At 39.5% G+C, this 27,380-nt stretch overlaps 1 protein-coding gene across 4 annotated transcripts in view; it reads right to left on the reverse strand.

Annotated features, from left to right (window-relative positions):
* CHD7 (chromodomain helicase DNA binding protein 7) overlaps positions 1–22,326 on the reverse strand; it is a 67,951-nt gene extending 45,625 nt beyond the window's left edge. For 2 of the 4 annotated variants that reach the window (XM_060200960.1, XM_060200961.1), the window contains exons 1-7: positions 21,816–22,323; positions 13,248–13,362; positions 9,814–9,897; positions 7,850–7,987; positions 7,626–7,747; positions 6,739–6,982; positions 4,659–4,835 (exon numbers count right to left, since the gene is read on the reverse strand). In XM_060200960.1, coding sequence (XP_060056943.1) covers positions 4,659–4,835; positions 6,739–6,982; positions 7,626–7,747; positions 7,850–7,987; positions 9,814–9,849 — 717 coding nt within the window. In that variant the 5' untranslated portion in view covers positions 9,850–9,897; positions 13,248–13,362; positions 21,816–22,323. Of the gene's footprint in view, positions 1–4,658; positions 4,836–6,738; positions 6,983–7,625; positions 7,748–7,849; positions 7,988–9,813; positions 9,898–13,247; positions 13,363–21,815 lie in introns of all 4 variants that reach the window. The other 2 variants (XM_060200959.1, XM_060200963.1) reach the window with 2 other exon arrangements.
* Between the last annotated feature and the right edge of the window lie 5,054 nt (positions 22,327–27,380).

The raw sequence follows: 27,380 nt of genomic DNA on the forward strand, positions 1-27,380 counted from the left end.
CACCTAAAGAGCAACGCCTAAAAATACCATCTGCTCCACCTACAAGAGGGGAGTTCGATGAGGAAGATTTTCCTCCTCCGTATCCACCTCCCAGCTCTGACCTGAAAGATCAGCCAATAAAGGCAAAGGGACTTCGAGAGCTACAGGCACAGGGTGAGGGCCAAGCTTTCCTGCAATTCTAGAGCAAGGGCAGCAACCCTGACATGAATCTCTTCCACTTCATGCCTTTAAAGACTGAAGGACAAGCAAAACACTGGAATTTCTTTATCCAAGATGACTTCCATATGTTCTTTTTTTTTATCTTCCGCATCATGTTACGTGAAACAAGCCAACAAGAGAACAACGCATAGCAAATTATCTCACTTGTAGGTGGAACTTTAGAAATGAGGACAGAGAGGGAAATCACAAAGTGCAAGCTGGACTGGGTGTGGTTTATTGCACCAAAGCAAAGAACTCTGGGAGAGGAGGGGGCAGGAGGGGGGGGGGCGGCTTGAGGCATGATACACGGGGAGATGAGTAAATCCTCACATGTCCACAATGGCACTGCAAACCATTAACCCTCCAATTAATTAAAAAAAAAAAAAAAGGACTTTGGAAATCAAGTTGAGACGTTCTTTTTTTGTAATTTTTTATTATCAGGGAGTTGGACGGTAGCACAGCGGATTAAGCGCATGTGGCGTAAAGTACAAGGAGCGGCTCAAGGATCCCGGTTCAAGCCCCCCGGCTCCCCACCTGCAGGGGAGTCACTTCCCAAGCGGTGAAGCAGGTCTGCAGGTGTCTATCTTTCTTTCCCCCTCTCTGCCTTTCCCTCCTCTCTCCATTTCTCTCTGTCCTATTCAACAACAACGACATCAATAACAACAACGATAACTATAACAATAAAACAACAAGGGCAACAAAGAGGAATAAATAAATATATTTTTTAATTTTATTATATTTATTTATTGGACAGAGACAGCCAGAAACTACTGAGAGAGTAGGAGGAGACAGAGGAAGAGAGACAGAGAGACACCTGCAGCACTGTTTTATCACTCACAAAGCTTTCCCCCTGCAGGTGGGGACCGGGGGCTCAAACCCGGGTCTTTGTGGACGGCAACATGCACGCTCAACCAGGTGCACCACCACCCGGGCCCTCAAACTGAGATTTTTCAAATGTGTGACTATACTAGTGAGTGACAGGGCCACAACCTCTGACATACTCAAGTCCTGATTTCAATCTGGTGATGTTTAAAGACATTATCGCTACCAGGAAGTTATTGCAACGGAAGAGCTCTACCGCTACAAAAGAATGCTTCCTAGCTTATTCCGTCTTTTAGTACCAACCCTAGATCTTGAACATCTAACCAAATAATACTTCAGGAAAAAAAATTATGGATTACACATAAATTTATTTGAAAATAGGAGAGAAGTGCCTTTTTGAGCTACTCCCCAGAGGGGATGATACCAAATGGTCACACATATGGCCCTTTTATTTCATCTCTTTTACGATTATTTTCATGAGAAACACCGGAACACTTGTCAGAGCTTGTGGTGGTATAGGGGAGGATTGAACCTAAGATCTCTGTGGCTTCAGGCATCAAAGTCTAGTATGCTATTAAATATGACCCTTTTGGAAAGCTGCCTGAGAAGTAGGATCAAGTCGAGTGGTGTCTGTCTGACTCATAAAAATAAATCTTTGAGTGAAAAAAAAAAAATCGGGCTATCAAAGTCATAACCTCCAAGCCCAACTGCATCAGCAGGTAACAGTGGGTTTTGGAAAGATCACCACATAGTGTTCTGTGCAAAAAGAGTGTCGTGACTTCTCTGACAAGCCAATCCTTTTAGCTTGACAACACCGCCGCTCTTATTAACACCGATGGAGAGCTGTTCATCTAATTTCCTCTCAGGTCACTGGACTGGGTGAGGCCTCCTGACAGTGAAAGATGATAGAGTAGATCCAGTGAAGAGCTATTGCCATTCTCAAGGCATCCCCTCCTGTCAGCCAGGAAACTATAAGGAGTTTGGTTTGCTTTCCGCAGTTCCAGTGGGCGACAGTGAATGTCGTAAATGACCCTCACTACCATCTTCACAAGCATTTCCTTTGTGATGGCAGTGCTGGAGACACTGCTCCTTCCTTTCTGAGCATCAAGAAGGACATAATCCTCACAAGACATTTCATCATAATCGAGTCTAGTGCAAATGGTAATTCCTTCTGACCTGCTCTTAGCTGGAGATAGTTACTCTATGCTATTTCCACCATGACTTATTACAGGAAAGATGAAAACTGGCAAGTGTGTAAATCCTTATATTTTTATTAAACAAAAATTAATTGCCACCATGATTGCTACTGGAGCTCACTGCCTGCTCAACAACTCCATCACTCTTAGCACCAATATCATTTTTTCCCTTTTGTTCTTATACAGTGCTGGACTCCTGTTTTAACCCAGGATGACCTGCATATAAATACCACCTTCTCAAGACCGGTGTAAGGATCCTGGTTCGAGGCCCCAGCTTCCCACCTACACAGAGTTGCTTCACAAGTGGTGAAGCAGGTCTGCAGGTGTCTTTCTCTCCCCCTCTCTGTCTTCCCCTCCTCTCTCCATTTCTCTCTGTCCTATCCAACAATGATGACATCAACAATAATAACTACAACAATAAAAAACAACAAGTGGTGATCTGGGAGGTGGCACAATGGATAAAGCACTGAACTCTCAAGCATGAGGTCCCGAGTTCAAGCCCCGGCAGCACATGTACCAGTGTGATGTCTGGTTCTTTCTCTCAATCCTCCTATCATTCTCATTAATAAATAAATTTTTTTTAAAAAAACAAGTGTAACAAAAGGGAATAAATATTAAATACCCTCTTCTCCATGTGCCATTATTAAAAAAAAAAAAAGTTAGGGAGAACTGCAACATATAACAGAAAACTTATCTGGACAGCAGACTGCAATCAACTAAATACTGCTAAAAGTACTCAAAAATCCTTTGAAGTCTCCCAGTTACAGTAAGATGGCTTGATGTTTTCAAGTCAAACTGATCTGTGCTCACTAATGAAAAGCTGTTTTTCGGTAACAATCTACTACTTGGGAATACATGAAGCAACAATAGAAAACAATTTAAATATATGTCAGATGGACTACTTGGATCTTTAGAGATAGTGTTGTAACTGTCTATAGTGTGGACTACTGTGAAGATAATCTCTTCTTACAAGATAGTTATTTCACAAGCAGTAGTGTTCACCTACAAACAGAGGGTTTCTTTCATATAGGCTTAACCATGTCTTCAGTAATACTCACTGTCTCTAAAAATTCTAACTTGTGAATTAACCATCATTTGATTTAAATTGCACTGAAAGAAAATCCTAGCATAGATTTAGCAGTAATTCATTAGGGAAAGAAACTGGGAACTCCCACCCTAAATAGTATAATCCAGCAAGACATTTTTATATCAAACAAAACTAGAATCTGCTTGTTCATAATTAAAAGGATAGATGACTAATTCAGATCCCTTAATTTAGCAATAAAAGCATTACTTCAGGGGGTCGGGCAGTAGCGCAGCGGGTTAAGCGCATGTGGTGCAAAAGCACAAGGACCTACGTAGGGATCCCGGTTCAAGTCCCTGGCTCCCCACCTGCAGGGGAGTCGCTTCACAGGCGGTGAAGCAGGTCTGCAGGTGTCTATCTTTCTCTCCCCCCCTCTGTCTTCCCCTCCTCTCTCCATTTCTCTCTGACCCATCCAACAACAACGACATCAACAACAACAATAATAAAACAATAATAACCATGACAAGGCTACAACAACAAGGGTAACAAAAGGGGGAAAATGGCCTCCAGGAGCACATAACGTCAAAGAATCTGCTTCAACAGAATGATTTTAATATACTTTTGGTAGTCCCGGCCTTCAACAAAATCTTTATAGTCACAAATATATGGACTATTCCTTCTTTTCTCATACTCTCAATAGCAAGAGATCAAATTAATCCATACAAGTCAATGTTTAATTTTCTTTTTTTTTTTTTTTTTTTTAAAGAAAAAAGCCTAAGGATGACTGGGGTCATAAAGCAAGTTTTACTAGAAAATCATATACACAGCACTATGGAAGGGAAAAATCAATCTAATGCTTCTATGATAAGCTATGTCCTATGACTTTCCTACAAAGCAAACAAACAAAAGCAGTGAGACACGTCTAATCAGGAAGACCTGGGCATTTCTTGACCAGCTGGCAGAGTATGGTATGAAACTCAAAACCAAATTCAAGGTCCCGAAATGCCCCCAAATTTCCAAGTCCTGGTGCAAACTAGACCAATTCCAGATCTCAAATCAGTTTCCTGAGAACAACATCTACAAGTCCAATTAGGCCCCATGTCCCCAAATTTATAACTTATGAAATGGCAGGATTTTTTAAACAAAAGGATGAAAGCAAGTAATTGAAACTTTTTGCAGTGCAGAAAAAGTATATAATGACAGTACTGTGTTGTGTTATTACAATGCAAAGTGATGTCAGAATCAGGAAAACAGCAGCAACTTTCAATTGCTGAAAGCTCAGGAGGGTCTATGATAATATTTGACAGGCTTTTCAACACACAGCCTTCAGAATTATCAGTCAAATTCTGAACAGTGGGAATACTGAATCAGTAACGATTCTATTCAGGTCTAATAGAGTCACCAACATAATCACTGACCAAATCCATCATCTTGAGTCCTTCCAATAGCTTGCAGTTCCTATTCTTCAGCCTGTGGGCTTCATCGATGACTACACAGCGCCATGGGATATTTCGCAGCTCAGGACAGTCAGTCAAAATCATCTCAAATGTAGTGATGATGGCATGAAACTTGTAGGACCCCTTTATCACTCGACCCTACAGGAATAATTCTGAGTTATTATTTAACAGTAAAATCACATCGGTAATTTTGAGGATGAAGAAATAGTAAAACATGCATATTTATCCCTTTGGGGACAGCTTTCTTTTACGTGACACTTATAGGTAGAAGAATGGCATTTTGGAAATTCTAAATTATGATGATATAAAGCAACTTTGAAGTCTTTCTTTTTAGAAAGGAAGCTAGAAAACTGTCAGTAAGCATTCAATCCAGCTTCCTTACAGGGGCACACACTCAAGCTGCACAAGGTGCGCCTGTTCTACTTACATCCTATAAACTCTCAAAGTCTGTGAGGTCAAAGGTACAGTAAGCTCACTGTTAAAGCCTTTGAAATTTCGTAACTTGTGATTTTCCTTTTCAAATGATAAATTAGATTTTAAAAAACTACCTAAGATAAAGCATACAATAATTTCCAGATTCTGAAAGTAGAAAAAAGGTGCCAATGTCTTTTCCCTGCAATTATCTAGTTGTACTCAAACTTACACATAAAGTACATAAACATAAGCCTGTAAAACGGACCTTTCTATCGCCCGTTATGATTTCTATTTACAATTTGCCTTAAAGCTATTTTAGCATATTTCTGTTACACATATTTTTCCTTACCATGTCATTTATAATGAACACTCATTGTCAATATCAAAGAACAAAGCATATAGCCAGAAGTGGAGGGGGAAAAACCCCAGCAATTTCTACTAGTAGGCAAATATAAATTTCGCTCTTCTTAGTTCATTCAACATATCTTTTAACGTTACCTATCCAATAGCCAAAAGCTGGAAGCAACTCAGGTGTCCAACAGCAGATGAGTGACTGAGTAAGTTATGGTGTATGTACACAATGGAATACTACTCAGCTATCAAAAATGGTAAATTCACCTTCTTCACCCCATCTTGGATGGAGCTTGAAGGAATCATGTTAAGTGAGATCAGCCAGAAAGAGAAGGATTAATACAGGATGATCTCACTCCGAGACAGAAGTTGAAAAATAGGAACGGAAGGGAAAATAACAAAGCAGAAGTTGGACTGAAGCTGGTGAACCGGAACCAAAGTAAAAGACTCTACGGGGAGGAGGACGGGGAGGGCTCAGGTCCTGGAACATGATGGCAGAGGAGGATCTAGTGGGGATTGAATTATTATGCAGAAAAACTGAGAAATGCTACACATGTACAAACTACTGTATTTTACTATTGACTGTAAACCATTAGTCCCCGAATAAAGAAATTAAAAAAAGAAAAAAAATTACCGGTCCTGTATTTTTCACTTCTAGTAACAGTCTAGATAACTATTCTATTCACAATTAGTGGTAGCATTTTTAAACTTTCTCTTAAGAGATGTAAAAATAATTAGCAGTATATGGGTTTATTAAATCATTTTCAGTGACCAAAGTAAAAAAAACAAAACACTGTTATATTCCAATTATAAGAACAAAGCAGGGAGTCGGGTGGTAGTGCAGCGGGTTAAGCACAGGTGGCACAAAGTGCCAAGGACCAGCTTAAGGATCCCAGTTCCAGCCCCCGAGTCCCCACCTGCAGGGGAGTCACTTCACAGGCAGTGAAGCAGGTCTGCAGATGTATCTTTCTCTCCTCCTCTCTGTCTTCTCCTCCTCTCTCCATTTCTCTCTGTCCTATCCAACAATGATGACATCAACAATAATAACTACAACAATAAAACAACAAGGGCAACAAAAGGGAATTAAAAAAAAGAAAGAAAGAAAAGAACAAAGCTGTAGAAATAAAGAGGTGTAAGCACAATAATTCATGAATATAAAATTATTTCTAAAAAAAAAAAAGGCTAAAGGAAGCTTCTCAATTTTGCAAAATCCAGACTTTTTACCTAAACCAGACTCCTTAAAATGTACAGGGGACAAGCACCTGTGATGCCTTACCTGAGGATCTTTGAAGTACATTTCATACAACTGAATGGTTCGCCGACTTGCTTGACTCCCATGATACACAACCACATTCAACTCTGTCCAGGTTCGGAATTCCCTTTCCCAGTTGGGGATTGTGGACAATGGAGCAATGACTAAAAAAGGGCCATGGATTCCTTTCAAATATATCTCATAGAGAAATGTAATGGACTGGATAGTTTTTCCCAAACCCATCTCATCTGCTAAAATGCAGTTTCGCCTTTGGGAAGGAAAACAAATAAAAGAAAATTTAATGAGTAGATAGATATATTAGACGTTGCTTCCTTTCCACACTGTACCCCTAAACACATCTTAGACGGTCTGTCAGATTCGATGAAAAACATTTTCGAACAAAGTCCTCTAGAAAATAAAATTATTTCTTATGTTGGTCCTCGCGCTTTGCGCCGCGTGCGCTTAACCTGCTGCGCTACCGCCCGACTCCCCAAAATAAAATTATTTCTACATGCTGTCAAATCTGTATTCATTTTGTCAAATAAGTAAATGAAGATTAAACATACTTCCAATGTTTCCCTTCTTATGTAATTTCTATCACAGTAAAAAACAAAACAAAACAAAACAAAGAAACCCCTTATTTACATCACTATTAAGGGGGCTGGGCAGTGAGTGGTGCACGTTACCATGCTGCCAGGACCTGGGTTTGGGCCCCTGCTCCCCACCTACATGGTGGCGCCGGGGAGGGGGGAGTGGGGAGCAAGTACTACAGGTGTCTCTCTTCCTCACTCTATGTTCCCCTCTCAATTCCCTGTCAAATAAGGGGGGGGGGGCATTACTGTATTTAATAAAAAACAAAGAAAAGAACTGTGAACTGGTTTTAAAAGTGAAAACAAGCATGCTTTACATACGTGTTGTACCAGTTGAAAAGCAGCCAGTTTACTCCTTCCAACTGGTATTCCCTGAGTTTGTTATTGTTTTTATACTCCCTGGAACTCTCCGATTTCTTCCAGTCGTCAGCAGGAGGTCGCTCCTATTCCAAATATAGGAAGTCCCATTATAGTTGAGAGACTCTCAAAGACCATACTACCATGCTACTTTCAAAATAAATTCTCTACCATTAGCCAGTTCTTACCACACGTTCTGTTTCCGGCTCCCTGGACATAAGTCTTTCAAACTCTTCAATTTTTGCTTGATCTATGTCCTGCCTTAGCTCCCAAGTGCTATCTTCATAAGGCAGTGAGCACCACTTCACCAGATAGTGAGTTACAGGCTGGGTCAGATTTAAATAAATCAAAAATTGTATTAATTTGACCAAAATACATACATACGCATCTACATAGAGAAACAACGTACTCTATTTCAGGTATCAATAAACACTGTCACAACAGTAAAACTGAACTGGTCTGCATTTTCAAATTAAAATAGTTCCACTGCCAAAGAGAGAGCTCACCAGGTGGGGCATGTGGCTTGCTACGTGCGCAGCCAGGTTTGAGGCCCAGCACCAGACGAGACGGCCATAGCAACAGGGGGAAAATTCTAGTGCTGTGCTCTCTGTGTCTCTTTCTCTAACAATGAAAAACTCAGCCTGGTAGCAGTAAAGTCATAGAAGCAGAAGACGGCAGCCCCATAAAGACAAATAGTAGTTCCTAGTTAAAAGAATTCTCAAACCTCAACTGGAAAGTGTACTGAGTAGTATCAGAATAAGTTATATTGTTGGTAAATAATGATCAAAAGCCAAAAAGCACTAGTAAGTATCTAGTAAAAAACAGAACTGGGTTTGAGTCTCATTTTTATCTACACAAATCAATCATCAGTTGCTTGATTCAATGTTACACAATAAACCATCTCGGCATATTTACATAGTTCACGGGTTTCTTTGAAAAACTTAGAAGCAGGCTTGATTTTATTACAATCTCTGACCTTTACTTTAAGAGAGACACACTCTTCAATCACACTAGAGAATGCAGAAGACTGGAGGGACATTATTTTGGGTAATTCAGATCAATGGGCTTTCCTTTGTCACCCCCAGAAAATATTTGGGTTCCTTGATTTTCATTTAGGAACTACGGTACTTTTGTGATGTTAAAAAGATTTACTGCAGTAGATACGGCTTTTGAGACATCATCATGACTTTGTGATATAGGGGTTGGAGAAAAATGAAAGGTTCTTTACAGAGTCCCACTCAACAAACACGACTCAAACATTTTATATATAAAGCATAATCTGCATGAAGTCAGGAGTAATGGAACGCCTGTTACCGAGACAGTGCTAACAAGTCACTAGCCTAGCCTAAGCTCTTCCTGCCCTAACAGATGTCCTTTGTAGCCTCTAGACTTTGCAAAGCAACACGAGAATTCCAAGAATGGGGTCTCATAAAGAGATGTTTTATATTATATTTTACTAAACAAAATTTACCATCTTCACTAAGGATGTCCAATGTTAAGTATTTGGGACCAGATGATAGTTTACACAGTAGGGTGTGTGTGCATTACCACGTGTAAGGTCCTGGGTTTGAACCTAGGCAGCACATGGGAATACCAGAACACCAGGGAATACTGAGGATGGTCAAACACTGCATGGGGTAGCAGTGCTGTCATGGCTTCCATTTTCTCTTCCTCTCTTTCTCTATGTTTGAAATCGAAAGAATGGTAAAAACTCAGGCACTGGAGTGGTAGAACTGTAAATGTGGGATGACCCAGTGCCTTAAAAAAAAAAAAAAAGTCAAATAACATCCATTTAACACTATTCTGCTATTAGAGCACTCTTAATTATAGAAGGAAAAAATTTATGCCCTATAATAAATAGAGTTATCTTAAAATGCTGGGTGATATTTTGGAATTGTCAAAATGCCAATTATTTGTTAGCTACTGAAAACTGACTTCTGTTAAAAGCTCTCCAACTAAACATCCGACTCAGTTCTAGCAGCAAGTCATAAAACTGACAATAAGGCAATGACTTTCAGTTAATTTTAGAACAAGGGGGTCCTGATGCCAGTCTCTGACCAGAGACGGGCCTAAGATTCTACCACTAGCGTCCTTACGCACACACATAGATAAGCAGTCTGGGTCACTGTTCCTAATACAAATGATCCATTACCTCTCCCCGGTCATCTGTGCTATGTGCAAAGTCCATTATCCGGTCAACCTCCACATAATCTGGATTAAAAAGCTCATCTTCAATCTGTACCAAAGGAGGGGGGGGGGGAAACTTTAAATGTCTGTTTAATTCCTATGAGTAAACACTATTTCCCTTTCCACTAGGCAATAATATTTTGGGTCACAGCAATACAAAGTTTATATTTGGCAAATTCTCTTATATTAACTGAAATGCTACAATTTAGCAAAATCATTCCCCATGAGGAAATCAGACTTCGCAGACTTTGTTAACTGGGTCTTTTAATTACTGTATGAAACCTTTTTACTGTGAGAGAATGTTTAAGAATATTTTAAATGAAGTGTGAAATTACAATTCACTAATGAGCAATCCAAACGGCTTATGGCACGCAATGCATTTAGCATTCTTGAAACTAAAGCTCGCAATCAAGAATCAGAGCCATGCACACATAGCAAGTGCTATCGGAGTCTTCTCACCACTGGAGTCGCTTGATGTCATCTAGCTTCATTTACAGAATGTTACACAAAAGCGATAAACACTGAAAACCATATTTTAGCATGATTTTGGTGGTTTTGGCCAATCAACATTAATACCTCAATTGAATACAGTGCTGTCTTAACATAAAATTCATTTGTACTACAGCCTGAGCTGAAAATATTAAAGCATAAGGAAACAAGGTTTAAATGACTAGATGGTTTAGTCAGTGTGAGAGAGATGTTTGTAAGAAGGAATGTTTTGCTTGCAAACCTCTATGACCTATAAAAAAAAGTAGAATCTGACTCAAGGGAAGTTACAGGTCAAACTATACTTAAAAAAAAAAAATCAGGATAAGAAGTTAGAAAACAAAAGACACATTAGTATTCATTTAAAGATGACATTATCAGTATTACAACTGTACAAAAATGTTTCTTAAAGACATGCTACAAATATTTTTAAATTAAATCACTTTATGGGGGTGGGGGTGATTTCCAAGACAGTAATCACACGTCTCTAGCTTTTTAATCTCCCCATGACTATGGGTGTCAGTACATCATCTCCTCTCCCAGCTTATCAGCCTATCCACTGAATTACAGGAGAGAGTGATGAGCTATTTGAGTGCAGTTGGCTCACAGATAAACATTCTCTAGGCTACCGTACCCATTTCAAATTTCTAGTATGAATGCTTTGAACTGTGAAACAAAATTCAGAAATACGAAAATCCATTTCAACTGCCTCTACCGTTTACATAGACCGCATTCTACTAAGGCGAAACAACTTCCAGTTAACTTAAAATTTTAGCATTAGTGGCACACTGGCTAAGTGAAGACTATAGGTGTTGACATAAGATATGTATATTGTTAACCATGAGTGCTAAAACTTTTTCTGAACTACACTTTAATGGCAAAAACTTTTTAAAATAAATTGCAGTTTTCATTGCTAAACTAAATTCCTCAAAACATTCAATCTTTGAACACGCTATGCTGTCGTGTATGTGATGTGATTTCTAGTCTTGATGTTTTTCAATGGAGATCTTAGCGGCAACAGACTTATAGGGAAGCATAAAATATAAGACAAGGGAGCAGGGTGCCAAAGTAGCAGTAACACAGAGCATCTGAAGCCATGGCCATCTATCAGATAAAGCAAACAGGAGCGCATGAAAGAGAAAACAGGAACTTCCTTTGCTAACACTTAAGATTCTTTTCAGACTCAAGTTATGTTACTTCCATTCAGAGCAGAACATAGCATTTGGAGTTGCCAAGTGACTGAAAGATGGTGTTTTCCAATACAGATCCCAATGACTAGGTCTAAATAGATAGGCTACACAGATAAGGTCAGACACAAGTCCCTGAGGTAAATCTGACTCCTGCAAAGAGTTCAAAATTTGAGGACAGAAGGTAAGGAGTGAGGAGTTTCCACTGTGCTCTCTTTTTTGCTCTACTACTAATCCAAAGAAGATCAGTAGACTATATAGACTCTTTATGCGAAAAGAAGCTATTGATTTCAACTTGGCCAATGTCATAAATATTTGAATTAGTGTCATTAGAGACTTAAATTAGAGGCATAAGTACCACAGAATTCTTACAAACAACCCTTTAAAAAAAAAATCAACTACAGATTCTGTAAGAGATTAGGAGTGAGTCATGTCTAAGTGCTTTCATTCCCCTCATTTTTAACTGTTGCACTACAAAGCTTATAAATACTAGCAAAAACAGAGATGCTGATACAGATAAACAGCAACAACCCAATCTCCTGTCTGACACACTTTACAACTTCCCTGTTGGGCATATGAAAAAATCAGACTCCAGAAGAGCACACACCTATGAGCCGAGACTGAGAATTCTGTCACAGGAAGGTAATACGCTGATCTCTATTCTCACCCCACCTCAACTCCAAAAGATGAAAGGACGCGGTCAAGTAGACAGTGACACAGGCATTATTTCGCACTTCACAATTTACATCTGGCAAGTCTCTTATAGTGAAGAAAATTAATAATCTACCAACAAGTTTAACTCTTCAATGTGATGGTTTCTCTTCAATTTAAGGGTACAACTAACTAAAACCAAATTGGTTAAGAGTTGAGGACCCAGTAAGCGATTTCTAAAAGTGATTTTGTTTTGCTTTTCATATAACTGACTATGGTGGAGCAGAAATCCACATTTCATTAAAAATACAGACTTCTGGGTTGGGGGGATAACATAGCAGTTATGGGAAAAAAAGAAACAAACAAAAAAAACCTTCCATTCCTAAAGCCCCTATGTCCCAGGATAAATCTCCAGTACAATCGGTCATAAGCCAGATCTGAGTAGTGCCCTGGTGGTGGTGGTAATAATAATAATAATAATAATAATAATAATAAATGCTGATAAAATGAACAGAAATATTTTTAAAAATCAAGATTTCTTTCCTGCTCTAGGTTACCACCATTACTTGGCAATGGAGAATACAATGGGAGAAAGATAGACCAAAACCTATACCACAGTACATCAATGTGAAAGTGGGTTGAGTGACCCCTCTGTGATCAGGCACTTACTTGAACAAAAGAAATTTGCCACATACCTTCCCCAATAGAAGTTAAACTTTTATATCCTAGAACTTGTACTTAATATGTTCTGTAGAGTTTTTAACCTGTGAAATCACAATAGAATTTTTGTCTAATTACATTTTTCTGCTTACTAACTGTACTTTCATCACAAGATTTTAATCACACCGTCTTATTTCCACATAATATCATAAGCACTCAGTATTTTCTAGACTAAGCAACAGGAAAAATGAGAAATTTCCTGTTTACAAACTTTTAAGCAATAGCCAGTTACCAATATGTAAGTTATAGCATACAATGGGGAAAACTAATTTTTTTTAATAATTTACCACAATTCAAAGTTCAGAAAATTTTAATAAAGTAAATATGTTAAGGAGGCTAGTCAGCTATTTCATACCTCGGAAAGAAATTTGTTCTGGCCCTGCTTTGCTTTAAATCGTTTAATCTTTTGTTGGATTCTCTTATCTTTCTCCAGATCTTCTACAGATGCCCACTGACAGTGAAGATAAGAGCTAAAAGAGAATAAAATATACTTGAAACATGTAGAAATTAACACTTAATTTATGTCTTTTATTCAACAAGTCTTAAACAGGTAATTAACAACATATTTACACATAAACTGTTATGAACAACATCCAATAAAATCAATTTTGAGAAAAATCAACATGAGTGACTACAGTTCATCTCTATCCCAAGTTCCTATTGGCTTCCTATTATATAGAATCTAATAAGTTATTTTCAGTAGTGAATGGATTACCTTTTAATAGAAAACAATTAGCACTGTAGGTTGGCCTTCATTATGATTTTATGTTTTGAGACTTTTATCATTGAGAAGATTTATTTTAGTAAAATTATAAGAATTCCGACTTAAAATAACAAAAGTAAATGTACCTTGACCCTTGTGAGGTTCTCAATCTCTAGTATCTACAAGCCATTTCACTGGTTAAGGTCAGTCCCCTTCAAAGTCATGTCTGCCTGCTCTGAACACTTGCTGGGTCTTCATCAAACCCAAACTGAATATTCTCTACCTCCCTTTATCTTGCCTGAGATTCACAAGCACATGTAGTTAATGCTTTCTGGTGCCTTTGATATTTCAGTGTTGATGTTGTTGTTTTTTTTTTTATACAATCATCATCTCCCTGTCACTCCATCCCCAAAATCTCAATTATCTTTTATTTCTCTTCCTGATGACATAAAAAACAAATGAGTTACCTGAATCTCTTACCTCTTTAAAAACCGAGGTGGTTCTACTACCATTGCTACTCTTAGAAATTATGCAGCCACACCACTAATCCACTGCTGCTGGAGGCTCCCCCCACCCCTTTGTTGCCCTAGTTTTTTCTTTATCATTGTTGTGGTTATTGTTGTGGTTGGACAGGACAGAGAGAAATGGAGAGAGGAGGGGAAGACAGAGAGGGGGAGAGAAAGACAGACACCTGCAGACCTGCTTCACCGCCTGTGAAGCGACTCTCCTGCAGGTGGGGAGCCGGGGGCTGGAAATGGGATCCTTACTCAGGTCCTTGCGCTTTTGCGCCATGTCCGCTCAACCCACTGCGCTACCACCCCACCCCTGGAGCCCTCCATAATTGACTGAGGAGATAAGGAGACTTTAAAACACATGTCTTAAGGAAATGTAAGCCAATATAAATCCTGTAAACAAAGGAAATAGATGAAAATGTATGAAAGTTCACATAAATGTCAGCAGTGATGACTTACGGGTAGTAAGATAGCAAGTATTTTATTTTCCATTTTCAACCTTATTTTCCAAATTTTAGTATCTTGAAATATATGATGATAATATTAATCCCAGGAGCATGTGTTATATAAAACCAATTCTAGCTTCCTTCGTGGCGGATAGATCAGCGTGGGTGTGCACAGAATCCCTGCTTTGGCAGAGGTGCACCCATCCCTTAAAAGCACCACGGGGCGGCCGCGAGTGAACACAGTTACAGGGTCCAGCAGATCTCACCTTCCGCTACTCCTGCTGTATGTTAACTAGAGTGGGATTTTCAATCAGTCACTAATAAGTGGAGAAAAACCACAGATATTGGGAGGTCAGGTGGTGGCGCACCTGGTTGAGCGCACATGTTACAAACTGCAAGGATCCAGGTTCAAGCCCCTGGCTCCCACCTGCAGGGGGAAAGCTTTGCAAGTGGTGAAGCAGGACTGCAGGTGTCTCTTTTTCTCTCTTCCTCTCTATCTCTCCCTTGCCTCTCAATTCCTGACTCTCTATACAATAAATAAATAAATAAAAACATTTTAAAAACCCAGATATTTTTCACTAAGAAGCAAATCAAGAATTCCCAGTATGTCCATTATAGTATAGTGTCATGTCTTTCATATTAATAAATGCTAAACAGTAAAGAGAAAACTAGGAACATTAAGCAACAAGAAGATAAATGCCACTACTTTCAGGTGATATAATTATACAACAGAAAAACCCTAGCGATGCAAATGGAAAATAAATTCAAATAGTAAAGACTATTCAGTGATATTATGGGGTATAAAGTGAACACACATCTCAAAAGCCTTCATTCCCACGATGATCATGTAGATGATATGTCAGACAAAAATCTCTCTTACCATATGAATAAAAGTACTAAAATCTCTGGTGTATTATTACACCGAAGTTAAAAGGCTCTGAGTGCATGTTATGATGTGCAAGGACCCAGTCCCTACATGCAGGGAGAAAGTTTTGCAAGTGGCGAGGCAGTGTTATAGCGGTCTCTTTGTCTCTCTCCCTCTCTACCACTCCCTTCCCTCTTGATTTTGGCTGTCTCTATCCAATAAAGGTAATAATAAAAAAAATAAAAATAAACTGAAAAAATATAACAAAATCAACAAAAGATGCGAACACACAAATGACACAAGATGTAAAAATGGTTAATGAATGGGCTTATGAAAAGCCGCTTTGTTTCATTCACAATAAGAGAGATGTAAATTCAACACACATAAGTGGCATTTCTTATACAAATAAGCAATCAGAGGAAAAGGAAATAAAAGACTCAATCCCATTTACAATTGAGCACAAAAAAATAAAATTTGGGGATCGGGTGGTAGCGCAGCGGGTTAAGCGCATGTGATACAAAGAGCAAGGACCCGTGTAAGGATCCCAGTTCGAGCCCCCGGCTCCCCACCTGCAGGGGAGTCACTTCACAGGCGGTGAAGCAGGTCTGCAGGTGTCTATTTTTCTCTTCCCCTCCTTTCTCCATTTCTCTCTGTCCTATCCAACAAGGAATGCCATAACAACAATAACCACAAAAAGGCTACAACAAGGGCAACAAAAGGGGAGGAAAAAAAATGGCCCCCAGGAGCATCGTATTCGTGGTGCAGGCACTGAGCCCCAGCAATAACCCTGGAGGCAAAAAAAAAAAAAAAAGACAAAATGCCTTGGGGTGAATCTCACAAAGGAGGTGAAGAACCTTTATAATGAAAACTATAGGACATTACTAAAAGAAATAGAGAAGGACATACAGAAGTGGAAGAACATTCTTTGTTCTTGGATTGGAAAAATAAACAATATTAAAATGTCCATTCTACCAAAAGCAATCTACATTTTCAATGCAATCCCTATCAAAATTCCAATGGCATTTTTTTTTTAAGCAAATTGAACATCTTGTCCAAAAGTTGTGTGGAATCACAAAAGGCCATGAATTGCCAAAGCACTTCTGAGAAAAGAGGGAAAATATGGAGGTATCATGCTCCCCAACTTCAGTTTATACTATGAAGCAATAGTAATTAAAACATCATAATAATGGAATAACAATGGACACTTGGATCAATGGAGCAGAACTGAAAACCCAGAAATGAGCCCACACATCTATAATCACAAAATATATGACAGTGGGGCCAAAAGCCACTCAATGGAGTACAGAAAGTCTCTTCAGCAGATGGTGCTGGGAAAATTGGACAGCCACATCTAGACCACCACCTAACACCATACACCACGGTCAAACCAAAATACATTAAAGATCTAGATATTACACCAGCAAATCAAAAATTTATAGAAGAAAATGTTGGTGAAACTTTGCAGGATCTTCACATCAAAGATGTATTTGGAGACTTAATTAAGCACCTGAGCATGGGAAATGAAAACAAGAATAAATGGGAATAAGTGAAATTAAAAATCTCCACATCAAAAACAAACCACACAAGGGTAACCAGACAACCGAGTTAAGCGGGAGGAGATATTTGTACATCACACATCAGACAAACGACTGATATCAGACATCTATACAGAATTGGTACAGATCTATAAGGGAAGAAAAATAACCTCATGAAAAAGTGGGCCAAAGACCGACACAGACAGTTTTCTAAAGAAGAGATACACGTGGCCCACAGACAAATGAAGAAATGCTCCACTTAGCATTAGAGAAATGCAAATTAAAACTACACTGTGATGCCATCTCACACCTAAGAGACTGACAGTGTCAGGTGTTGGAGTGGTGGTAGAGAAAAGGGAACTAATTCAGTGTCACTGCTGGTGAGAATGCAAACTGATACAGCCCCTTTGGAAGACCCTACAGACAGCCCATAAACAAACAGAGATGGAATTACCTTTATGATCCAGCAATAACACTCTTAGGCATTTACCCAGTGGACACTCAAATACTAATTAGAAGAGACATATGCTCATAGCTGCATTATTCACAACAAGCCAAACAGTGGAAGCAGCCTAAATGCCCATCAACAGACAACGAGCTAAAGAAGTAATGGGATATATATTCCATGGAGTAATACTCTGCAATCAAAAAAGATACTGTGTCCTGCGAGTCGGGCGGTAGCGCAGCGGGTTAAGCACAGGTGGTGCAAAGCGCAAGGACCGGCGTAACGATCCCGGTTCAAGCCCCCGGCTCCCCACCTGCAGGGGAGTCACTTCACAGGCGGTGAAGCAGGTCTGCAGGTGTCTGTCTTTCTCTCCCCCTCTCTGTCTTCCCCTCCTCTCTCCATTTCTCTCTGTCCTATCCAACAACAACAACATCAATCATAACTACAACTATAAAAAACAAGGGAAACAAAAAGAAATAAATAATAAATAAATATTTAAAAAAAAAGATACTGTGTCCTTTGGGAAAAAAATGGATGGACGTGGAGGTGATAATGCTTAGTGAAGTAAGAGATGACAGACAACTATCAGATGGTTTCAATCATACGTGGAATCTAGAGATCTAATTTACACAAGCTTGGCCCACCCAAAAAAAAAAAAAAAAATCCAAACAAAACAGAAGCAAGCAAAGGAGGGGAGGGTGGAGGGTGGGGATATAGAACGCAACACTGTGATCTTATAACAAACTATTGGTAACAAATAAAAAGATTTTTTAAAGAGAGATGTAAATTAAAACTACACTAAACTACGATTTCTCACAAAAAGCAAAAGTAAAACACTACACTAACTTGGTAAAGTTGTAGGGAATTAAGTGCTCTTGTGAATTTTTGGTGAGAACGTCAATCGACACAACCCTCATGGAAAGGAATCTGGCAGCACCCAACATAAGTACATTTTTGCGTGCCTTTTCATCCTGAAGCTAGGTCGGTCTCCGACATTCACAACTACATATGCACAAGAAATAGGGCGTTATTTGTAAGATACCAGAAGCCACTTACACGGCCATATACAAAAACAAAGGCAACTGGCTGGAGAAGCTATACAGTTAGGAAACGGAGCACTGTGCAGCTCTAATAAGAATGAGAAAGAAGCTATCAGCTGATGTTAAGTGATTCTCTGAATATGTGCTATGAAAAAGCCAAGTGCAGACATACTGACACGACACTACGACATCCTCTGTGCACAGGAAAGGGAAATCAAACACATATACAAATGGCCGTGCTTCCATGAAAGAAAACGTCTAAAACTCATAAAAGGGTTATGAGTGGGATAGAAAGGAAGGTCTTAAGTATATGAATATTTCTGCCACACAAAAAATAAAACTAAGAATGAGGGGCAACTAAAAAAAAATAAATCAATCACATAATTCTAAGACTCCCAGAGATTATCCGAAACCGATGACAACCCTATATATACACCGCGTTATCCTCTCTCTATATTTGCCTATGATAAAGTTTAATTTAGAAATACAATTATAACGATATACTGTAATAAGAGTTCTGTGAACAGGATCTGTCTCTCGACATTATCTTCCTATAGGTATTATTTCTGGACTGTGGTTCACCAGGGGTAGCTGAAACTGCAAAAATGAAACCACGGAGGTGGTGGGGAGTATTGTACAAACAAGCTGGTCAAACAAACAGAGTCTCAGATAACTAGCACAGCCGCAGTGGGGGGAGGGAAGGTAAGCAAGCAAGTAAGTAAGTAGGGCAGGGAGGGAGAGCACAAAGTGAAACATGGGCTGGAGCTGGTGCGGTGCATTAAAGCAAAGGACTCTCGGAAGAGACGGGGAGGGGGGAGAAGAAGCAAACTTTGGGGGCCTGGTACATAATGAAATTGTATGTATTACGTCAATGACTGCACTGTAAAGCATTAACCCCTCAATTTAAAAAAATGAATTATGGGCCGGTGGTGGCACAGCTGGTTGAGCGGACATGAGCAAGGACCTGGGTTCAAACCCCAGATCCCTACCTGATGGCAGGAAGCTTCACAAGTGGTGAAGCAAGGCTGCAGGTGTCTCTCTGTCTCTCTCCCTCTCCCTCTCCCCTTCCTCTCCATTTCTGGCTGTCTATCTCAAACAAATAAAGATGAAAATATATACAAGAAAGAAAGTATTAGACTTTTCCTCAGAAACATGGTATATTAATTCTGAAGCTACATTACATATTCTTGGGCTGACAAATAAGCAGATGGATCAAGAATAGTAAAAGCAAGGTTCCGCGTGGTGAACGAAGGGACTTATTATTACTGGGAAAAGAACAGGCTCAAACCTGCAGCCTGGAGAAGAATCAATAGCAAAACACTGGCTTTCTCTCCCCCTTTTCTTTTACAGATGGAGACAGAGACAGTTAGACGGTGAAAGAGATCACAGCACCAAAGCTTCTGTCAGCGCAGTGGGGGTGGGCTCAAACCCGGGCTGCACACATCTTCAAGGGAGTAAAGGCGCCTGGCTACTAGGAAAGAAGACATGTGTGACATCCTATGTCGTTTGACATCACATGTGTAGCTCTTCCTCTCAGCAGAGACCCATTCAATGAATATAGAAGAAATGATGGAGTCGCTAAATTACCATTTAACACCATCACCATATTCAGTAGTCTCACAGTATCTTTCTGTGAGATTTTTCTAACTGTCAAAAAGAGAAACACGGACTCTTTGTACTAATTCTGCAAATAAAATGTCAACAAAATTTGTTTGTGGAAATCTTTATTTCCTTTAGATTTCCATTAATGTCAGACTAGAAGACTTTTTTTTTTTTTTTTGGTAGAACCCTATTTGCCTGATTTCGTAAGTTGTGGGTAAAGCAGTACAAGGTCATGAACACTGCTCTCTTCCAAGGTCATGCACAGGGCAGCTTGGAAGATTTCTATGAATCGGGAATCTAAAGCACACAGATTTGGGTTGAACCTATCTAACGGTGCCACTTTAGAGAATGATACTCCGCCTTTATTATGAATCTGATTTAATAAAGCCAACAGACAGCTTTCTCCCTTGGCTTGGTTATCTTCTATTTACCTGTCCTTCCCACCTGCCATATAACAACACCAACAAACACAAGTTCCTCATGCATAAACTCTATAAACATAAAAATTCTTTGAGTCTCAAACGACAATGGCAATACATACTGAGCACTTTTACTGAAAGACTCTGTATCTGATTTAACTCCCACAACAACAGATAAGAGACTTTACCCATTTCCCCTCACAAAACTTCAGAAGTTTACCACTTTATCAGTGTGGTGCCAATTACCTGGGGCAGTGATACAAATCAAAGGGCCTGATGCTTGCTTTCTAGAATAGGCTATTTTTCCTTAGACTGTTTTGACAACCTTTCACAAAAACTTCTTTAAACCCTACAATTTATGAACACGACACAAGTTCTTTGAACTTAAAATGTCAAGAGTAAATTTAAATTTTACCTTATCGATTAGTGTTGTTTGTCCTGATTCTCTCATTGCTACGTTAATTTTTTATTATTTATTTATTTTGTTGCCCTTGTGATTGTAGCCTTGTTGTGATTATTATTGTTATTGTTGATGCCATTCATTGTTGGATAGGACAGAGAGAAATGGAGAGAGGAGAGGAAGACAGAGAGGAGGAGAGAAAGACAGACACCTGCAGACCTGCTCCACTGCTTGCTAAGCGACTCCCCTGCAGGTGGGGAGCCAAGGGCTCAAATCAGAGGTCCTTGCACTTTGCACCACATGCACTTAACCAGATTGTTACATTTAGGTTAGAAAGTGTCCACTAGCTTTTTTGCAGGATGAACGATGGAGTCTTAAAACCCTGCTGGCTCATCAAAATGTGCATTTGGACCTAGTCTGCTGCTTATATCAACAAGGCAGAACAGCGACTGTGATTTTTTTTAATTTAGTCTCTTAAGCTTTGCAATTCTAATTCACTGAACAAAATCATAGACAAAACAGATAAAGTGCCAGTGATGACATTTAAAAACCAGAGCAATGTCATGATTTTTTCTACGACCTTCTACTCAGTAGTGCTTGGCATCTCACTCAGAGGAAGAGAGTGACCCTACAAAAAGTACAGTCTATTCTCAGAGGACGGGCAAATAGTCACTTGTCTGTTATTGTTTGAGGTGTAGAGGTTTTGTTGTTCTTTTAAAAAAAATACTGGTTATTGGCACAACAATCACAGTCACATATTTTCCAAGGGGAAAAAATGTATGAGATAGAAGAGACACCAGAGGATGACAACGATGACTTTCCACAGCACTGAGTAAAGCCAGCCACCACCATCCACCTCACCAATTCCCAATATCCAGGTTTCCCCCATTGTTTATAATGATCTGCTTAGTATTGTAAACACATAATCCCCTTTAAAAAAATAATAATCTACTTACAAGTTTTTGTATTTCACATAGAACTCTTCAACTTCTACCTCCTCTCCAGATTCCTTCTGCAATAAAAGAAAATTTCAGATAAAAAGTTTAAAACCAGCTACTTCCAGGAAAAAAAAAAAAAAAGTTTTACTTCCCTATGAACACAAAATAGAAATTAAAAAAAAAAAGAAGTAAATAATTAAAAACAATAAAAATTTTTAAAAAGCAGTGTAGGATGTTGTTGTAAGAGGAGCACCTTTGAGCCGGGAGGTCGTGGAGATAAGAGTCTAATAAGGTTAGGTCCACACAGGTTACTTGAAGTGACACAGCTCCTGAGACATGAATCATCTGAACTCCTCCCTAACCACATGCAGCTTCATTCACAACAACCTGACCCCAAATCTGGCTTCCTGCCAAACCCACAGTGTTAAGTAGCCGCCGCCAAGTGCACCATTTTCTCAGGCAGCAGCCAATTAGCAACTGCTCTCCTGAATGCCATATGTATTATTTTTGGCTGCCTCATGGCAACTTTACATTGTGGGTTTTGTAATGTTTTAAAATATTTAAGAGACATTTATTCATCCATTGAGTTAATAACTCTAAACAAGAAGCCATATAAAGCTAAATTTGGTCTTGGGCTGCAACTTCAGTGCCTCACTGCTCCGTTTTAGTTTTACTCAATGGTACAATTGAAACCTCTCGAGACAAGATGTCTCACACATACAGCAACCAAGTAGAATCCACACTCCCAATACTATCTTTAGGTTAGGTTAGCATGGTGTTACATGTTAGCCAAATCAAGGATTCACTGGTAACATTCACTGGTAACATATCCCATTTCCCTTGACCCTACCTACTTTAGCAGAAGATACCACTAATGACTATTTTAAGCAGCTCTTTCAATATTTTTTCTTTTGGTTTCAGGCTGTTACACAAGCTGTAATATGTGATTTTCTTCTGAAACATTTGATCAGATAAATCAGGGAAGTAAAATGTAAACACCACTCACAGGTGTTTGAGATTGCTTTCACACTATTAAAAGAGCACCCAAGTCTGCCTTGCAGGTCAGATTTAAGTACTAAGAGGACTCAAGAGAGACTGCAAAGAAAATGAAGCAAGTAGGAACATGGCAGAGGACAAAGAAGCAAAAGCCTCTACTGGATGGCAGGCTGGCAAGGGATCTGTGCCAAGAGACCGCTATTCTCCTCAGTCCCTACATTTCAAACTGTTATCAAGGTCAATGAACTTAGGCTTTCTTTGAAACACTATCATTTAAGCCTAAAAATTTAAGCAGTTTTTCCTAGACATCACCAATTAGTAGATGGGGTGGGTATTCAAGACATTGGCCAAACCCATTGTTATCAGGCTCTGCTCCCAGTCAATCTACAAATGGCCCTATCATGCGGTTTTGGGTTTTTTGGTTTTTTTAAAGACTGTATTCAGAAAACTATGTCTACACTTTCAGTTGTGCAAAATGAGAATAGGTATTTGCCAAGTACTCCAGGAATCAGCAACACAGACCTGAAACACATTATAAATCCCAGTGACGATTCAATCAGAACCTAACCACCTCAGATCTTCTAGACCCAATATTACTTCCTTTGGGCTCCCACAGATTAGCAGCCATTTCAAGATACACTGTTCCACTGCTGCTTGGTCTTTATTTATTTATTCTTCTTCCTCTGGGGTTATTGCTGGGCTCGGTGCCTGTACCATGAATCCATTGCTCCTGGAGGCCATCCCCCCCCCTTTGTTGCCCTTGTTGTAGCCTCGTTGTGGTTATTATTATTAGCATTGTTGATGCTGTTCGTTGTTGGATAGGACAGAGAGAAATGGAGAGAGGAGGGGAAGACAGAGAGGGGAGAGAAAGATAGACACCGGCAGACCTGCTTCACCGCCTGTGAAGCGACTCCCCTGCAGGTGGGGAGCCGGGGGCTTGAACTGGGATCCTTAGGGCCGGTCCTTGAGCTTTGCGCCACGTGCGCTTAACCCACTGCGCCACCGCCCAACCCCCTCTGCTTGGTCTTTTAATGAAGAGCAAGTGTAATATCAAGATACAATAGCTTTGTTTTTTCCCCACATCTAAGGATAACTAATTTTTGATAAGGAGGTCCAAAACATTAAATGGAGCAAGCCTTTCCAACAAGTGGTGTTGGGAAAATTGGGTGGAAGTGTGCAGAAGAATAAAACAGGATGGTCACATATCACCATGCCCAAAAGTCAATTCCAGATGGATCAAAGATATGGATGTTAGAACAGAAATCACCAAATATATATATATATATATATATATATATACACACACATATATACATATATATATATATTAAATTAAAATATCTCTTGATTCCAAGAATCCAAAGTTAACATAGCAAATAATCAACAAAAACAGACACAAAGATGAGTATGTGTCTGCTGACGTTTTTCATAGCAATACCATGAAAGCCAAACCTAGAAAGGAATTCAAATATCTAGTTTACTGTATTTTACTCAATTTTGATAATACTATATTAGTTCTAATTCTGAAAGACTTTCTCAAAATCAAGTATCTTTCTTTCAAGTTGAGTTATTTAGAGAGAGAGAGAGAGAGAGAGAGAGAGGGAGGAAAGAGTGATGTTCCATTCCAGTATGGGCAGTGACAGGAACCAAGTCTTTATTCTCACACATGGAAGAAATGCACACTGTGCTCTCTAATCACAAGACAAGTTGTATTGTTTTGATGCTCTGTTATTTCCTTATTGCTGCTATTTCCTGCTGTGCTGACCCTTCCATCTCATTCGACAGGTTCTCGCCATCCCATAGCATCTAACCGAGTACCCCAGGCCCAGAGAACTCTTGAACAGGAAAGACATTCTTCATTTGGCCTCACTTCTATTTTCAGAAAACTTGGACTCGTACAATTACTACTCTGTTCCTGACTCTCATTAATGCCTATTTTCTGGTTGTCATCAGTTATTCCACTGGGGACCTGCTGTAGAGATAACTAACAAGGTCTAGAGCTGTCAGGGAGGAAGTGACTAGATTCCAAGATTTATTTTGAAGCACCTGGAGCCAGCACGATGCTATTCTATGACAAATCTCCTTAGATGTCCGAATTCAAGCCTGTGCCCTGCTAAACTTGCCACACATACTGGACATCTGGGTAGAACTAGAGTAGAGCTGCTCTGTTCCCTTCATCTCCTATAAGCATGATAACACAAGCCTCTCTCTCTCCTCTATTAAGGAAAAAGTAACATAGATGTGTGAATTCATAAATGCCTGGGAGCATCATCTAACTACTAAGCGGCAGGTCAGTTTGACCAGCGTCCACTGATAGTTAGAAAATAGCCCACCTCCTACTCACTGGGATTTGCAGAAGTTATTGCATAATGGGCATATCTAACGAATATGAAAGTGAGTGCTCTGTTTATGCATAGAAAAATATCCATGCAGAGTTTACTGGATGGTTAGCACTGGATTTGAGAGCTCTCTAAATTGATTTTATATATTCTACAGAATACTCTGAGAAACACATGCATCTTTTACATACATATTTGCCTCCTGGGCTATTGCTGGGGCTTGGTGCCTGCACTACAATTCCCCTGCTCCTAGAGGATATATTTCCCCTTTTGTTGCCCTAGTTTAACACTGTTGTTGTTGTTATTGCTGTTGATGTTGGATAGGACAGAGAGAAATCCAGAGAAAAGGGAAAACAGAGAGAGGGCGAGAAAGACACCTGCAGACCTGCTTCACTGCCCATGAAGTGACCTCCTCCCCCACAGGTGGGGAGCCGGGGGGTCGAACCAGGATCCTTACACCAGTCCTTGCGTTTTACACCGTGTGCACTTAGCCTGCTACATAACTGCCCGGCCCCCTTTTAAAAATATTTTCATTTTTATTATTTATTGGCTAGATGGAAAAATTGAGAGGGGAGGGGGATATGGAAGGAGGAGAAGGAAAAAAAAGGAGAAAAGGGGAGAGGGGAAGAGAGAACTGCTTAACCTCCTCAAGCTTTCCCCCTACATGTGACGACCAGGGCTTGACCCCATGTCTTTGAGCATGGTAAGATGTGTACTCAACCAGGTGCGGTACCACCTGACCCATAGTTATCTTTTTATTAGGCTACAACAATAACTTATCAAAATTCTTAATATTCATATGATTGACATAAAGTTCCAAAAAATTTTTTTCAAGATTTTATTTATTTATTTATTCATGAAGATAGAAGGAGAGAAAGAACCAGACATCACTGCGGTACATGTGCTGCCGGGGATCGAACTCGGGACCTCATGCTTGAGAATCCAATACTTTATCCACTGCGCCACCTCCCGGACCACAAGTTCCAAATTTGTAAAGTTCTATTATTCCACTGTTCAAATGAATGAGACTTTGATCAGGTAATAAATCAACTCTTCCAGTTACCTGAATTCTAAAACAGTCATCCACCAATTACTAATCCCGTCACCTGAATAAAATGAACAAACTTTCTTCCAAAGCAGAAAAGCATCTAGATAGCTATGTCTAGACAGAGCATAAAGGAGTGAAAATTCAGCTACTCAGTTCAGTTGCTGTGAATTGCTTTTACATCTGGTCCAACCTACTGCACACTGTATCACAGATACCAAGTTATAATTTACTTAGGTAGAAAGTAACACAATTATATATTTTTAGATTTTTTAAATCATATTTATTTATTTATTTATTTATTTATTTATTTATTTATTGGATAGCAACAGTCAGAAATTGAGAGGGTAGGGTGGGATAGAGAGGGGGAGAGACACCTGCAGCCCTGCTTCTCCACTCGTGAAGTTTTCCCCCTGCAGGTGTGGACCGGGGACTCGAATCTGGGTCCTTGCTCATTGTAACATGTGAGCTCAACCAGGTGCGCCACTACCCAGCGACATTATAAAAGGGGTAAGTCTATCACCTTCTTTATACATTTTCTCTTCCTTTCTTTCCTTCCTTCCTTTTTTATCTCTTCAGTGGGGGAGTAAGCTTATTACTCTAACAAGACTTAGAGTAGACAGGTCAGGGGAGGAGAATCAACCACTAACACAGTGTCGGCATCACAGAATTACTAAGAGATAGACACCAAGAGTTAACTAAACAAAGAGAATGGGACATACTACTTTTTTTTTTTTTTTTTTACTAAGTTCAGATAGAAAGAATTAAGACAAACACCTGAGCCACCCTTATTATAATTTGGTAGAGACAGGGGCAAAGAGGAGGGAGAATGAGAGAGACCACAGAAACGTTCTTCATTATTATAGTGGGGGCCAGGCTCCACCTTACAAAACAGCACACTATATCCATTTTGCTGGCCAAACCATCTATTCCTACTTAAAATAAGGTGTTGAAGTGTGAAGGCTCTGAGTTTACACAACTCCATCAAAATGTACCATCTTCTAGGGCGACTGTGAGGTTATGGTGACACTGAAATTATTCATTGAATCCCCACTATGTGCAGGGTAGACTTCAAGAGTTCACAGCTGTGTCCATTATACTTCCAGGAGGAGATAAAGGTACCTCCTCACAGTCACGCTGTCAATTATTCATTGTAATAGAAAACAGAACAGCAGGCACAGCTAGAATCCACAAGAAATTCTC

The sequence above is a fragment of the Erinaceus europaeus genome, chromosome 1, assembly GCF_950295315.1.
Source record: "Erinaceus europaeus chromosome 1, mEriEur2.1, whole genome shotgun sequence".
NCBI classification, from domain to species: Eukaryota; Metazoa; Chordata; class Mammalia; order Eulipotyphla; family Erinaceidae; genus Erinaceus; species Erinaceus europaeus.